Source organism: Myotis yumanensis, unplaced genomic scaffold (genome assembly GCF_028538775.1).
Source record: "Myotis yumanensis isolate MYYU_CA2020_CCGP unplaced genomic scaffold, mMyoYum1.0.hap1 SCAF_3, whole genome shotgun sequence".
In the NCBI taxonomy this organism is placed as follows: domain Eukaryota; kingdom Metazoa; phylum Chordata; class Mammalia; order Chiroptera; family Vespertilionidae; genus Myotis; species Myotis yumanensis.
In genome coordinates this window covers 184,492,303-184,508,154 of record NW_027223754.1, presented here as the reverse complement: position 1 = coordinate 184,508,154, position 15,852 = coordinate 184,492,303, and the positions used below count along the sequence as shown (strand labels likewise).

At 35.7% G+C, this 15,852-nt stretch overlaps 1 protein-coding gene across 15 annotated transcripts in view; it reads left to right on the top strand.

Moving 5' to 3' along the window:
• Positions 1 to 15,852, top strand: part of PLEKHA5 (pleckstrin homology domain containing A5) — a 218,561-nt gene that overhangs the window by 193,955 nt on the left and 8,754 nt on the right. For 9 of the 15 annotated variants that reach the window (XM_070410612.1, XM_070410610.1, XM_070410613.1 and 6 more), the window contains 6 exons: positions 1,614 to 1,715; positions 3,839 to 3,950; positions 7,106 to 7,152; positions 7,912 to 8,097; positions 9,184 to 9,301; positions 13,839 to 13,957. In XM_070410612.1, coding sequence (XP_070266713.1) covers positions 1,614 to 1,715; positions 3,839 to 3,950; positions 7,106 to 7,152; positions 7,912 to 8,097; positions 9,184 to 9,301; positions 13,839 to 13,957 — 684 coding nt within the window. The remainder of the gene's footprint in view (positions 1 to 1,613; positions 1,716 to 3,838; positions 3,951 to 7,105; positions 7,153 to 7,911; positions 8,098 to 9,183; positions 9,302 to 13,838; positions 13,958 to 15,852) is intronic. The other 6 variants (XM_070410614.1, XM_070410618.1, XM_070410616.1 and 3 more) reach the window with 1 other exon arrangement.

Sequence of the window (15,852 nt, the reverse complement as noted above, 5' to 3'; positions counted from 1 at the left end):
CACACACACAAATTAGAAGATGGCTAGAAGCTATTTTTATTAAAGGAGATAATATCCTTGTTTATTCCGGTAAAAAGAGTTTTGCTGAAGCCAAGGAAGGAGGCTAGTGTTTATACCATAAAAATCAGATAAAAATCTTTAGTCCTTTATCACTTTGCTTTTTTAAAATTTAATTCTTTCTGAAATCTGCTTAATAGGCTCCTTAGGCTACGTATTTAAAACCTGAAGTCAGACCAGCATGGCTCAGTGGTTGAGCGTTGACCTATGAACCAGGAGGTCTCAGTTCAATTCCTGGTCAGGGCACATGCCCAGGTTTCAGGCTCAGTTCCCAGTAGTGAGCATGCAGGTCTTATCATTGATGTTTCAATCCCTCTCCCTTTCCCTTCCTCTCTGAAAAAAAAAAAAAAAAAAATATATATATATATATATATATATATATATATATATATATATTATATATATCTGTTAAGGAGAATCTTAAATTCAAAAAGCAATTACTCCAAATGACCAGATTTTAAAGCTTAATTTTTTTAAAGTATGCACCTTTAGAAGAGATCCTCTAGGAACTTGAGGTATTGCTGTTTGTTTGTTTGTTTGTTTGACTAAGATTATTTTAAGTAGCCTTTCTCCCACACTCAGTCCCACACTCAGTACCCTCTTTCCTATCCCCAGACTGTTGCTGTTGTTAAACTGAGGTTGTCCAGGGAAGCTTCATTCAGAGCAGTTCAAGGCAAGAGATTCCTGGTCATGGGAGGTTCTTAGACAAGAGTCATCAATTCATTTTACAACAGCATTCAGTAAACATTTGTTGATTATGTTACATGTGCCAGCACCATGTAGGTAACTGGTGATAAAATAGTAATCAAATATTGCCCCTGCACCCTACCAGTGTGGATCAGTTGGTTGAGTGTCGTTCCATGAAGCCAGGAGGTCACCGTTCAATTCCCAGTAGGGGGCATGCAGGAGGCAGCCCATTGATGTTTCTCATTGATATTTCTATTGCTCTCCCCCTCTCCTTTCCTCTCTCTGAAATTAACAAAATATAGTCCCTCCCCTATTTTAGTTTATCAAGTTGTTGACCTCATACCACCACTCTCTGAAGTGTCGGAAGGGTAACTGCAACCTATAGAAGCAGCATTCCTGAAACAGAATGAAATCATGTAATTTGAGCGCTTGTAGAATCATTCTATATTCAATAGATATAGACCAAGTATGAAAATCTTCTCTATGATTTTAGAGTTTGGGGGTGATGGTTTTTCCAAAGAAGAAAAGTGTAGGTGGAGAGTGTCTATATTGAGTCAGTGGATTCACTGGCTTGTGTAGTTAGGTGAATTAGGTTTATACGTTACTGTAAATTTACTCTTAAGTAATTAAATTCATGTCAGGCGTCTGTGTTGTTGAAAACCTAACATGGTAAAATACAGCATACTTAGTATTTTTATTCATGGAAAAATTTTAATCAAGGCATGTAAGGAACTTTTTAAACAATAAAGGAAAATGTGTTGCAAAGGTGTTTTGTTTTCTGCCCAATATAAACTACATGATAATTGCAGTGATAACAACATAAAAGCAGATTTTCTCTTTTAGAATAATGAAAGCTCTTTTGCTTTTAGGAACTGGAACGAGCATGGAGAGAATATGATAAGTTAGAATACGATGTAACTATTACCAGGAACCAGATGCAAGAGCAGCTAGATCGCCTTGGTGAAGTTCAGGTATAAAAGTGTTGTGTTTTTTACGTTGTTTTACTTGTTAGATTCATGTACGCCCATAACAGTTTTTACAATATTGGCTACCTACGACCTGGGTTTGAATATTTTCAATGATAGGAATCTTACTATCGCACAAGATTTCCCTTCTCTCACTGTTTAAAGTTCTTTATTCTATCAGGTGCATGGTGTAGTGTTCTGTGCTCCTAGCTAACTTTATGTCACTTGGCACTGAGGCATTAAATTATATGAGTTTATCAAATAATGGATATTTTACCTTTTTTTTTTTTTTTTCGCTTAAAGTATTACAAAGGGTATTACATAAGTGTCCTTTTTTCCCCCCCGCTACCTTTTTTAAAATAAAGTTATTCTGACTTGTTCTTATTCATTCTATATTAAATGCCTCTTTTTTAACAAACTATATTTAGCCTATTATCTTGACCAATATATTATTAGAATAGGGGAAGATACAGCACCATTTGGAATAAAGAATCCAGTTTTGTAAACAGGCCACAAGTAGTTAAGACATTTAAAAAAATAAAGAAAGAACTAGAAGACACACTCTATGATAAGTAGCATGGCACATGTGACCTTAGACCAGTTACATTACAACTCTGTACCTCGGTTTCCACAACTATAAAATGAAAATAATAATAGTATCTACTTCTATTGGCTTTTTATAATGATTAAATGTGTTGATGTTTTTGGAGTACTTAGCATCAGACACATAAATCATATTGTATAAGTGTTTATTAAATAACTAGACAATGACGGCAACATTGACAAATTTAAAAGGTGACATACTGGAAAGAACTACCTTGACGCCTAGACTTCAATAAGAGTTACTGTTTAGATTTGCAAAGATTTTTTAATTTTTTGAGAAACAGTACATTAGCAAAATGAACAAAGAACATGAGTAGTTTTAATTCATAAAAAGTAAAATTCAGTTGCTAACAAGTGTGTATATATTAATCAAAGTCACTGGTAACCAGAAAATGCAAAATAAATTTAAAAATGAGATTTTCACTGTGTACCTTTCAGATAGGCAAAAAATACATAGATATAATTTTTTAATTGTTGCATAAGTAATACGTATTCTATATAGAACATGTATAGCATCAAATATTTGTAGTTACTGTTCCCTCCCTGTGTTCCATAGCAGTATTTACATCTCTGGGCTGCCGTCATCCTGGGCCCAGTGTCAGTCCTTCCTTCCTTTGCTTTGGTGCTTTCAGCCTGTGGCTTGGAAAACTGGGTCTCTAAGATTATGCAGTACACTTGGAAGCAGTGTTAGCGCATAGTCCTTATGTTTCTAGACTTGGAACACTTATTTCTACCCCTCAGAGGACTTGTTAGCTTACTAATGGAATATTGATTATATCCTCATATCTACAGTTGTCAAAAACTGACCTCCCCCCAAAATAAAGAAGAAATAAAAGCTTAAAAAAATACAACACTGATATGCAATGAAAAAAAATTTTTTTTCTAAGTAATGTGATGGTTTTATACTTCATTGCCTATTTTTTTAAATAAAGTTCCATTCCTAATGATATTTATAGTTATCTTATGATCTTATTTTAGTTTCAGTTACTGTACTTAGCCTGAGGACATGAAATGGGGTATTAGAAGTAAGACAGTGGATGTACCTTAAAATGAAAATGGCAATGATAACTTTAGATTCCAAAACTGAGAATTAGTTCTGCAAACACGTTTCACTCTATGAGTCAAAAACTCATTTGTTTGTTTGTTTATTTATTTGGCATGTCTCTATGTTTCAGAACTTCAGAAATTAATATACTTTCCATCTCTTACTCCCCACCCCAAAAAATGTTTCTTTTTTTTTTTTTCATTTGGGTTTTGGGTGTTTCTATTTTGTTCTATTTTTCTTTTGTTTTTCTATTTTCCATTTTTAGTCCCTTATGATCAGTATTCCATCCTGGAGTCATAAATAACACAAGACAAAGCTCATTGAGGAGATGTGAATAATACGCTTACAGCTGAAAAATGATATTCTTTCTCTGCTTTATCTCTTATCAGTGCCACTAAAATTCTCCTTTTAAAACATATAAAAAGCAGAATATATAACTTTAATGATTTCTTTTCTGTATGTGGCCTATTTTTACTGATAGACCGAATCAGCAGGAATTCAGCGTGCACAGATTCAGAAAGAACTTTGGAGAATTCAAGATGTCATGGAAGGCCTGAGTAAGCACAAACAGCAGAGAGGCTCCACAGAAACAGGTAAGTTTGCTTTTTGTATTGTGTTCTGCAGTAATTGACCATAGTATTATATCTAAATGGGATGACACAGAAAATTGGGTTACTTTTGTTATTTTAATAGGTTTTTCAACACTCTTCTTGGTAACATTGAGTCAGTACACAAGTTTATAAAGTAAAAAAGCAAAAGTTCTGCCCACCTCACCCACTTAAAAATAAATCATGGTTTTATGTGCACTGTAATTATAAACACGCAAACAGTGTTTTGGTTGTGCGAGGTTTTTTCCCCCACAACAAAAGATGGAATCATACTGTACCTATTTTCAACCATTTGCTATTTTGTTCTTTTTTTTTTTTTTTTTTTTTTTTTTTTTTTTTTAATTAAATCTTTATTGTTCAGATTATTACATTTGTTCCTCTTTTTTCCCCCCATAACTCCCCTCCTTCCAGCTCCCACCCCACCCTCCACCCTCACTCCCCACCCACTGTGTTCATCCATAGGTGCATGATTTTTGTCCAGTCACTTCCCGCATCTCCCACACCCCTTTTTCCCCCAAGAATAGTCAGTCTATTCCCTTTCTATGTCCCTGATTCTATTATAATCACCAGTTCATTCTGTACATCAGGTTATTTATTCACTTGATTCTTAGATTCATTTGTTGATAGATGCATGTTTGTTGTTCATAATTTGTATCTTTACCTTTTTCTTCTTCTTCCTCTTCTTAAAGGATACCTTTCAGCATTTCATATAATACTGGTTTGGCGGTGATGAACTCCTTTAGCTTTTCCTTATCTGTGAAGCTCTTTATCTGACCTTCAATTCTGAATGATAGCTTTGCTGGATAAAGTAATCTTGGTTGTAGGTTCTTGGTATTCAGCACTTTGAATATTTCTTGCCATTCCCTTCTGGCCTGCAAAGTTTCTGTTGAGAAATCAGCTGACAGTCGTATGGGTATTCCCTTGTAGGTAATTAAGCCTCTTTCTCTTGCTGCTTTTAAGATTTTCTCTTTGTCTTTTGCTCTTGGCATTTTAATGATGATGTGTCTTGGTGTGGTCCTCTTTGGATTCCTTTTGTTTGGGGTTCTCTGCGCTTCTTGGACCTGTAAGTCCATTTCTTTCTCCAGGTGGGGGAAGTTTTCTGCCATTATTTCTTGAAATAGGTTTTCAATATCTTGCTGTCTCTCATCTTCTGGCACTCCAATGACTCTGATATTAGACCGCTTAAAGCTGTCCCAGAGGCTCCTTACACTATCTTCACACTTTCGGATTCTTTTTTCATTTTGCTTTTCCAATTGGGTGTTTTTTGTCGAATCTTTGGTTTGATTATTGTACTCCTCTGGTCTGCTATTGGGTATAATATTCTTTATTTCAGTCCGTGTATGCTTACTTTCTAATTTCTTTATCGTAGCATCGAGGGTCTCATTAGTTTTCGTGAGGCTCTGCACAAATTTATGGCAAGCCCTCAAAATTGCGATTCTTAGCTCCATATCCTCCATTTCTGTCATGTTTCTTTGTCTCCGCATCTTTTATGCTTTCTTGGTGCACCCCCTTGTGGTCTCTGTGCGCAGTCTTGTTCTAGCCAAGCCTTAATTGTTGTAGTTAACACTAGAGGGATTTGACCCCCAGGCCGGCTGGCTATAGGAATCAGCTGTACGGAAAACGTCTGCCTTCTGGGGAGGCCCTAATCCAGCCTTTGCCTGAGGCGATCGGCAAATGGCTGTGCGCAGGCTTTGGGCGGGGCGGGGTCAACAGGGCGGGCGGAGGGAGCAGTTATGGCCACGCTCAGTCCCGTTCCCAGAGGCTCTGCTTCTCAGAACCCCGGCAGCCGCTGCAAACCTCGGAGAGAAAGTTGCCCTCAGGTTCCAACTGATGCCGGATAATCCCGCTTCTCCCGTTTGAGTCTGGGTCCCTAGAGACTCGCCCGGATCTGGAGCCCAGAGTCTGAGACTCACTCCCGACAGAAAACGACAACCGCGCCCTCAGCCACCAGCCCGCTTTGCGCGCGCACCTCGGTACCTTTGTATTTTCCACACTGCGCCGCCTCTGAGCCTCGATTTGCTGTTCTCTTTCCTTCTAGTTGTAGAGTCTCTCTTCAGCCAGCCTTCCTGTGGTTCTGGGTGATGTCCGTTCAGTCTTTTAGTTGTATTTTTGAAATGGTTGTTTGCGGCAGCGGTCTCCGGTGTTTACCTACGCCGCCATCTTGGTCTCCCCCTGCTATTTTGTTCTTAACTGCAATATAATAATTGCTGTGTACAAATTCACTGTGTAGCCCTGGCTGGTGTGGCTCAGTTGATTGAGCATAGTCCCATGCACCAAAAGATTGCTTGTTCGATTCCTGGTCCGGGCACATGCCTGGGTTGCAGGCTCTACCCCCAGTAAGGGTCATGCAGGAGGCAGCCAATCGATATTTCTTTCTCTCTCCCTTCCTCTCTCTAAAAAAAAATATATACTTTAAAGAAAAAAGCACCCTGGCCAGGGCCAGTGTACCTCAGTGGTTGGAGCGTCAGCCAGCACATCAAAGGGTTGCGGGTTCAATTTCCAGTCAAGGGTATGGCATGTTCACTCCCCACCCCTATCTCACATCAATGTCTCTTTCCCCCCTCCCGCCCCCCTCTTCTCTCCCTCTCCCCCTTTTACTCTCCGTCTTCCCTCCTCCTAACCCCCTCCCTCCCACTCTCTCTCTCTGAAAAAGCAATGTCGGGGACAATTAACCTCGGGTGAGGATCAACAAAAACAAATTTTCAGACTATATCCATTTCTGTGTTGTTGAACATTTTTTTAGGTTTTAGAGTTTGTTGTTGTTTTCCTTGGTCATAAGCCATGCTATCATGAACATAATTGTGTATATATAACTAAACTTTTATGCTAGTCCTTTTGAATTTCAAGGAGTGGGAAATGATACATTTTCCATTTCAATAGTCAGGGCCAAATTGCCCTCTTAAAAGATTATATCAAAATGTACTTACACCGGTAAATGTTGGAGAAAACTCATTTCCCTATATAAGTTGTTTTAATTTATATTTTTTAATGTAGTTGGTTTCAAATTCTGAAAACATTAAAAAATGAGGGATTAGAAACTGATGGTGTAATTTAAAATAAATGAAATGAAATCATTTCCTTTTTCTGTAGATTTTTAAAGATATGTTTAGTATAAGTTATGTCTTATGCTTTTTTAATAGGTATGGCAGTATCAAAGCCTTTCACAACAGTTAAGTACAAAAATGAGGTAAGTTCGAATTGTTTGTCTAACTATAAGTTATTTTAAATGTTTAAAACATAAATTAGAATTGTTTACTCTTAAACTCATAACAAAAGTATTTTTTAAATATATTCTAGTTATTGTTTTAATCTTGAAATTCCACTGGTTCAGTGATTTGGTACTTCTAACAAATGTGATTTTTCTTTTCTTAATGCAAAAAATTTAATCACTATTTGTCATCTCTATGTTAGAACTTTAACATTGTTTTACTTTTCATAATAAAAGTAATTGAATTTTTATCATTATTATACTTGATAACATTTGTAGGATGATTGATAGCTAAGTTGGCTGTGTATTATGCATACTATAAAGAAATTGCAACTACAAAGAGATACTGTCAACCGAATTAAAAGCATCTATGGTCTTAAATTATGTATTAAAGCCAATCAAAAAGAAATGTTTGGGTTTTTTTTCCCTTGAAAATGGCCCAAAACATAGGCAACAAGATTTTCAAATTAATTTTTCTCTTCTGTTTTTAAAATGAAATGCAATCATTTCATGTATCTGTTTAGTTGGTGAGTTACCAAAAAAGATACAACCATATTTAAAACTATATTGATTATCATAAGTATTTTGGGTTTTACTTTTCAATATGAGACTCTTGGCTTGGCAGTGTCCCTTTAATTATCTTAAAGCTAATTTAAGTTAACTTACCATTGCAAAGAATTTAGATATACTTAACTCAGTATGCTTATCTAAATAAGGTGACTGTTCTACAATCTTTAGGAAGAGGAAGTAGTCCCACCTCGTCCTCCACTTCCTCGGTCCTATGACTTTACAGAGCAGCCTCCCATAATCCCCCCTCTGCCCAGTGATAGCAGCTCCTTGCTCTGTTATAGCAGGGGCCCAGTCCATCTGCCTGAAGACAAGAAGATTCAAGTTCAAGGATATACAAGAAATGGATCTCACTGTGTAAGTGGCTGCAGTAGCCACAGAATAATCAATGTTACACACCCTCTCATTTTTTGAAAGTGAATTTATTTTACATTCAAACTTTTTTTTTATTAAAACACCACTTTTAGCCAGTGCTTTTTTTGTTTATAATGTTATCCTTTTGTGTGTTTTTTTCTGATTTGGTTATATCATTCTCACTTTTTAAGATTTTCACAACTTTCATCATCTTTCATAATTTCATATTTTTCATAAACATTTTTCTAAAATGGTTACTTTGCATTCGTCAAATGAGTCATATTTTAAACATATCATGTCGGGATATCAGAGACCAATGGAATCTTTAGATCAGAAAGAAGCAAGAAAGAAAAGGATTACTAGGAATGATAAAAGGGTTGGGACACGGGAAGTTCAGTCTAGAAAAACTGTTAAGGATGTGGACATTGCCAAGCAGAGACATCACCCATGGAAACTGGAAACAGAGATTTGGGGTTAAACAAATAAATGTAAAATGCAATAAACAAGGAGAAATGAATAAGGAAAAAAAGCAATAGAACTAATTGAGTTAATATGATATAATTATTTTCAGGCCTCAGATATATTATGATAAAAATGTTCTAAAAATGACTTTATTCCCAAGAGAAATAGTCTTAATTTTTTTTATTTTTTTTTTTTAAATATATTTTATTGATTTTTTTTACAGAGAGGAAGGAAGAAGGATAGAGAGTTAGAAACAGCAATGAGAGAGAAACATCGATCAGCTGCCTCCTGCACACTCCCCACTGGGGATGTGCCCGCAACCAAGGTGCATGCCCTTGACCGGAATCGAACCCAGGACCTTTCAGTCCGCAGGCCAACGCTCTATCCACTGAGCCAAACCGGTTTCGGCTAGTCTTAATTTTTAAAACCAAAACATTTACCTGTTAAAAATACTTCGAATTCTTTTTCTTCTACCTTAGTTGTAGCATATATTAATTAATTGTGTTATACCCAATATAGGTAACTGAGGCTTTTAATTTTCAGAGTTTGATTTGAGTCTTTATTGGTAAACATTTTACAAGAAACTTTCACCAATTTTTTGTTTAATTGCATTATCTTCCTTTCAAGGGTCCAGATTATAGACTCTACAAGAGTGAACCAGAGTTAACAACAGTGGCAGAAGTTGATGAATCTAATGGAGAAGAAAAATCAGAACCTGTTTCAGAAATGGAAGCTTCAGTTAAAGGTCAGCACTTGGGGATATGTTTTATCTCCTGTGTTTTCAGACATTTTAGCAATAAATTCCGTTTTCATGTTGACCTAGTACATAAACAAGTCCACAATCCCTTATCTGAAAACTTTGGAATCTGACAAGTTTTTGAATTCGAAGTTTCATATATTAAAAAGATGCCATGACCCATAAACCATATATGATGTCACCTCAGCTAGAAATATCAATGGCATGAGGCAGCACCCCCTTTTAAACACATCAATATTTCTGGAATATTCATTCTAAGTGGGATAAATCAGTTCAGGTTAGGTTTACTGAGAAATGAGTTTATGGCACACTTTTAAAAGGCTTTTCTTTTCCTGTTATTTTTTATTTTTGGTTTTCTATTTAAAAATTATACATAAAAGATTAAGGGCTGAAACAAATTTTCATAAAATTTCTATAAAATGAATAAATTTCGTAAAATAATACCATTCTTTTTTTAATGCTGGTCATTCTTCAATGTTGTAAAGAAAAAGGGTAACGGGGAGGGGGCTAGTCAGGATTAAAAATGTTGAAAATGCCAGATATAATGCAATATTTGAACATTGATTGGATTATGGTTTGAAGGAAAAGTCTCTAAAGATATTCTTGGGACAATTGTGGAAATTTAAATATGGTCTAGATATTATCTAATAGTAAGTAATACTATGATATTGTGGTTATGTAGGAGAATGTGTTATGTGAATTCTGAATCATTTAGAAGAATATTTGTAACTTATTCTCATTTAAAACTGGTTATTTTTCATCAAAATTAAAAACTTCTGCCCATCAGAATGGGAGAAAATATTAACAGTACATATACCTGACAAAGGCCTTATATTTAGAATATTTTTTTTAACTCTTGTGAATCAATAATAAACACAGACAACCGAATAAAAAGTAGGCAAAAGACTTGGACACTTAACAGATAAGGTATCCAAAATGGCCCTTAAGCATATAAAAAAGTTTAGAACTGATTAACCATAACAAATTTTGTTTTAATGCAAACTAAAATTACAATTTACACCTTCTAGAATGGCTAAACTTAAAAAAATTACCAAGTGTTGGTTAGGATGTGGAACAATTGGGACTCATGCGTTCCTGATGGTGGTATAGGGTAGAACAGCAATTTGGCAGTTTCTTACAAAGGTAAATATTCAGTTAGCTTAGCGAGTAATTCAACTCCTATATCTTTACCTAAGAAAAATGACAACATAATTTCTCAAAAAGACATACAAGGATTTTTATAGCAGCTTTAATTCATAATAGAAAAAAAAAAACTGGAAGCAACCCATATGTCAGTAAACAAGAGTTCATACAATGGAATACTCCTCAACAATTTAACCCATTGGATGCCATAAGCGTCTGTAGACGCAAGCGAGGGATCTTTCCCACAAGCCTCTTAAAAAAAAAAAAAATGTTTTCCCTAAGTGGCAGCCCTGACCAACTTTAAAATCATTTTTCATGAGAATTTTCAGCTGAAAATATTCAAGAACACCCTAATTATGAGTAATATGTTTACTTTTATAATATTCATTACAAATTGATTTTTTTAATCAAATTCAAAATATCGTGGCATGTGGGGATGGTTTCCGTTTTGGGCGTGTGGTAGTTAACTGATTTAAAAAAATGAATAGATGTACATGTCTGAATGTCAACAACATGTATAAACATGGGAAAAATTATGTTGAATGAAAAGCCCAACTCAAAGGAGACATGGTATATGATTGCCTTTATATTACCTTTAAGACTAGGTAAAACCAATCCATTGGTGATAGCAGAAAAGTAGTTGCCTTTGGCAGAAGGGTGGGGTTGACTGGAAGGAAACTTTGTGAGGCGGTAGGGATGGTCTTTATCTTGATTGAGGTGATCAAAAAGGCATACATTTGTCAAACCTCATCCATTGTACACTTAAGATCCGTGCACTTCCATATACATTTCGCCTCAATGGAACTTGAGAGGGGTGGTAAAGACAAACCTGGAAGAGTTTGCCACATACTGGCCCTCAGTTACAGGAGTCTGATAATACTTCAGGTAGAAGGAAAGTAGTCAGATATGGGAGATCTAAGAAGCAGAACTCAAATATTTGATGACAGTTGCACATAAACAAGAGGAGGCTCACTGGTATTAACATGTTCTAAGGTCCTTGTATTGCAGAGCATAGTAATGATTCTGACTACCTTAGACTTGAACAAGCTAAATATGCATGCTAGGGAATAAGATAAAGAAAAGAAATAGACTGCATATCTCCCAAATTAGTAGGGAGGCAAACGGAACACTAATCCGAAAGAAAAAAGAGTGGAAAGGAAATAGAGAAATAGGGAAAATGCAAAGCAAAATGTAAGTTGTTAGAAATAAATCTTAATATATCAGTAACTGCAACAAATCAAGTTAAAAGCATATAAAACTAAAATAGTATATTTTTAGGAATTCAGGTATTACAGAACTATAAGGAAAAGCAGGGGGAAGATACACACGTATCAACAGTTACTATCCCTGACAAGGACTTTTAAGGAAGGTTGAGAAAAGGCTACTAAAGGTGATGCTGTTTCTCAAACTGGGTAATGACTATAAGTAAGAAGTAGATGATCATTCATTCCACCAGTGTGTGCATTTACCCATTAAAAATACAAAATATAATGTCTGAAATATGTTCTCAAATATGGTTTGAATTCTTCCTCAGCGTTCTGCCTCTTTTAAAATTTTGGGTGTTTAACTTAAAATCATAAGTTCTCATCTAAATAAAGTGTCCGAAGTACACAGATCAATTGTGGTGCATTTTTAGCACATGACTTAAAGTAGGGCTTTTGTAGATGGGCTACTGACTAGCATAATAGAGGTCTTTTCTCTGTTTGAATTGCAAAATTACTTACTAGTATACTGTTAAAAATTATTCTGTTCACATTCTCAAAAATACAACTCTATAATAAACATACTCACAGAGTTCATAAATAATATTAAAACTTAATTAAGCCCTGGCCAATTTGTCTCGGTTGAGCATTGTCCCATGCACCACAAGGTTAAGGATTTGATGCCCAGTTAGGTCACATGCCCAGGTTGTGGTTCAGTTTCCAGTCAGGCATGTACAGGAGGCAACCGATTGGTGTATCTCTCTCATATCAATGTCTCTCTCTCTCTCTCTCCCTCTCCCCCCTCCCCCCTTCTTCCTCTCTAAAATCAAAACACAACAATAACAAATAATTGAGTTGCAGATTGTTTGGTTTATAACCTAAAGGGGCCCTGAATGACTGACCTACCATTTGTCTCTGTGAGTGGGGGGGAGTAAGACAGTTCTTTTTTCTGGTTGATGTGAGTTTTTGTTTTTTGGTTTTTTTTTAAATATATTTTATTGATTTTTTACAGAGAGGAAGGGAGAGGGTTAGAAACATCAATGAGAGAGAAACATCGATCAGCTGCCTCCTGCACACTCCCTACTGGGTATGTGCCCTTGACTGGAATCGAACCTGGGACCCTTGAGTCCGCAGGCCCATGCTCTATCCACTGAGCCAAACCGGTTAGGGCTGATGTGAGTTTTTGTTTTCTAATTGTGAAAGAGAGAATTTTCAACCCCACCCTTCAACTTTGTTAGTGGATTCTTTATTGAGACAGTACAGTATAATTGAAAGAGACCAACTGGAAATTAAGGACATTTAGATAAATCACTTAAACTTTCCCGGCCACTTTTTGTCGTCTGTGGTGAGAGGATTAGATTATGGCACTGAAAATGTGAATGATTCATGAAGAAGCTGAGTAGCAGCAGAGGGCTAACGCAGACTCCAGCCATGCTGCTGCTGAGCTCTGTGGACTTGAGGAAGCAAATAACCCATAAGGATATATGATCCATTAGGGATACTGAAGTTTTTAAAAAATTTTTATTGATTGATGTGAGGGAGAGAGAGAGCTTGCGCCTTTAATTTGTTGTTCCACTTATTTATGCACTCATTGGTTTATTCTTGTACGGGCCTTCACCAGGGATCGAACCCACAACCTTGGTGTATCAGGACGACACTTTAACCAACTGAGCTACCCAACCAGGGCATTACTTTATATATATATATATTTTTTTATTTATTTATTTATTTATTTATTTTTATTTCAAAGAGGAAGGGAGAGGGAGAGAGAGACAGAAACATCAATGATGAGAGAGAATCATTGATTGGCTGCCTCCTGCACACCCCCTACTGGGGATCGAGCCCGCAACCTTGGCATGTGCCCTTGACCGGAATCAAAACCGGGACCCCTCAGTCCACAGGCCGATGCTCTATCCACTGAGCCAAACCAGATAGGACAGGGGCATTACTTTTTAATATCATCTTTTAATCTGTAGAACTTTATTTCTAAATCTAACCCTAAATTTGTCTGGTAATATCATTGGCTAGCTTATAAGGTAGAATAGGTAATGGAAGGCTAGTACATTTTCCCTGGCTCTTTCTAAACAATAAATTTGTCTTGTGATTTTAAAAGCCTCAGAAATCGAGTATATTTTAAAAAGCCATGTTATGTGAGAGATGTCTCCTATTTTAATTTTTAGGTTCCCACTTTCCTGTTGGAGTGGTGTCTCCAAGAACAAAGTCACCAACTCCCGAATCTTCGACAATAGCCTCATATGTAACCTTAAGGAAAACTAAGAAGATGGTGGATTCAAGAACGGTATTTAGCTAGAAATTAATTTCTAGAAAGAGTCTGACACTTGTAAGAATTTCCTTGAGGAGCAGGATAGACGTGTCCTGTGGTCACCCAAGTTAATGGGTTTCCAAGCTAGCCTGAGTGTGCAGGGCCTTTCAACTGGGGTGGGTTTGGAGTTTGCCAGTCCTCTGGCTACTCTGAGAAATGTGAATTGGGATTGGGAAATAAATCCTGTGTTTCACACTTTCATCTGAGATCATTCAATTCAAACCGACTGATCTTGGAAGATTCTCAGGGTATACCTCCCTTTCACCAAGTAGTCTTAAAAATTTGAGCTGCAAAAGAACTTTTACTTTGCATCTTTGCAAAGTCTCTACTTACTTGGTTTGAGATCATTTTAAGCTATAAGAAAAGATTGAACGGTACGACAAAGGAAAAGGTCTATGGTTATCTTTGAAAGATATTAAAGTATAGCTACCAAGTATATGCCAAAAAATCTGACAAATCTATATATAAGAACTATATTTTCAACTAATACAAAATTATAAAGACCTATATAGAAATAATTAATGTAGAATAAAAATAATGAATAGCTATGTGTCAATATTTACATGACTGATCATGATTATATAATACTATTGCTTATTCATAGAGTTAGGCATTTTTTGCAGATTGGAGGGTGTTTTCTATGGGAATTGTGATGCTAAAGTAAACAGAAAAAGGATGTTGAGATCAAGCAGAAGACATTAATGGATTTATATTGTTCTTTTTTTTATAACTCTCTTAGATACTAGAAGAAAAGATTCTGCATAACTGAATACTAGGGGGGAAAGTATAGAAATCTATAGTTCTATAATGTCGATACAAGGGAGATCTTTATAAGCAATACATGCTTATAAATACCTGCAATATAACAGACAAGTTCCGTAATAGATGAGGCATAAATATAAATTATTTCTTTTTAAGGGTTTTTATAGAAAACATGAAATAATAGTTCACAAATAAATGAAAATTGCTCAGCCTCAGTAATAATTTTTTAAAATGCTAACTGAGCTGCCCCAATGAGTTACTCTTTCCCAATTATCATATTGGAGAAAAGACCTAAAAATTAATAATATCCAACATTTAAAAAGAAGAAAGTAGATTTGTACAATCACTTGATAAAGTAGGTTGCGGTGTGATAACATTTTTATGTAAACATAGAAAAACCAGGAGGAATACACATTTGTGATTACTGAAAATGAAAGGTGCACTAAAGTAGCCAACTTCCTAATCAGTATCTAGAATTAACTTTTTTTTTTTTTTTTGAAAAGCAAATATGTTTTATTTTACAAATAAATGAGAATCACTTATTTCTGCCCACTAGTCCTTTTCATTTTCCTTTTAGTTTCAACTTTAAGATATTTATTCTGTACAGTGGGGGATAGTTCTAGAGTTACAGCTCCTGCCTGCAAACATTGTCCAGATTGGAGTGGAGAGGAAGGAATCTTAGTCATTGGCCTGCTGTAGTGCTTGGTCACAGGAATACTTACCTCTGTCCTGGGTTCTCCCAAAATCTCCTCCAATATCTTCATCGGTTTCCACCAATTCAGACCAGAAGATCCAAAGGAACCTATGAATTCCATAGCTTCTAGAATGTGTTTAATCTTTGAAAGTTCTATCATAAAATAAGCTAAAATTTCCTTATGATTAATTATTAAAGTATTTATTTTGGATCTTGTGCCAATATCTTTTTACATCCTTAGTAAGAAAGTGAAAAGTAAGAATTGGTTGTTTAATGGGACTAATATTTTTAAACCCTCTAGTAAACCATAAAAATTAGTCATATATATGTAATGCTTTCAAATATAACCATCTGATTTATAGAAAATAAATAATTCCATAGTTTTATTCTTCATCATAAACTAAGGATGTTTTCT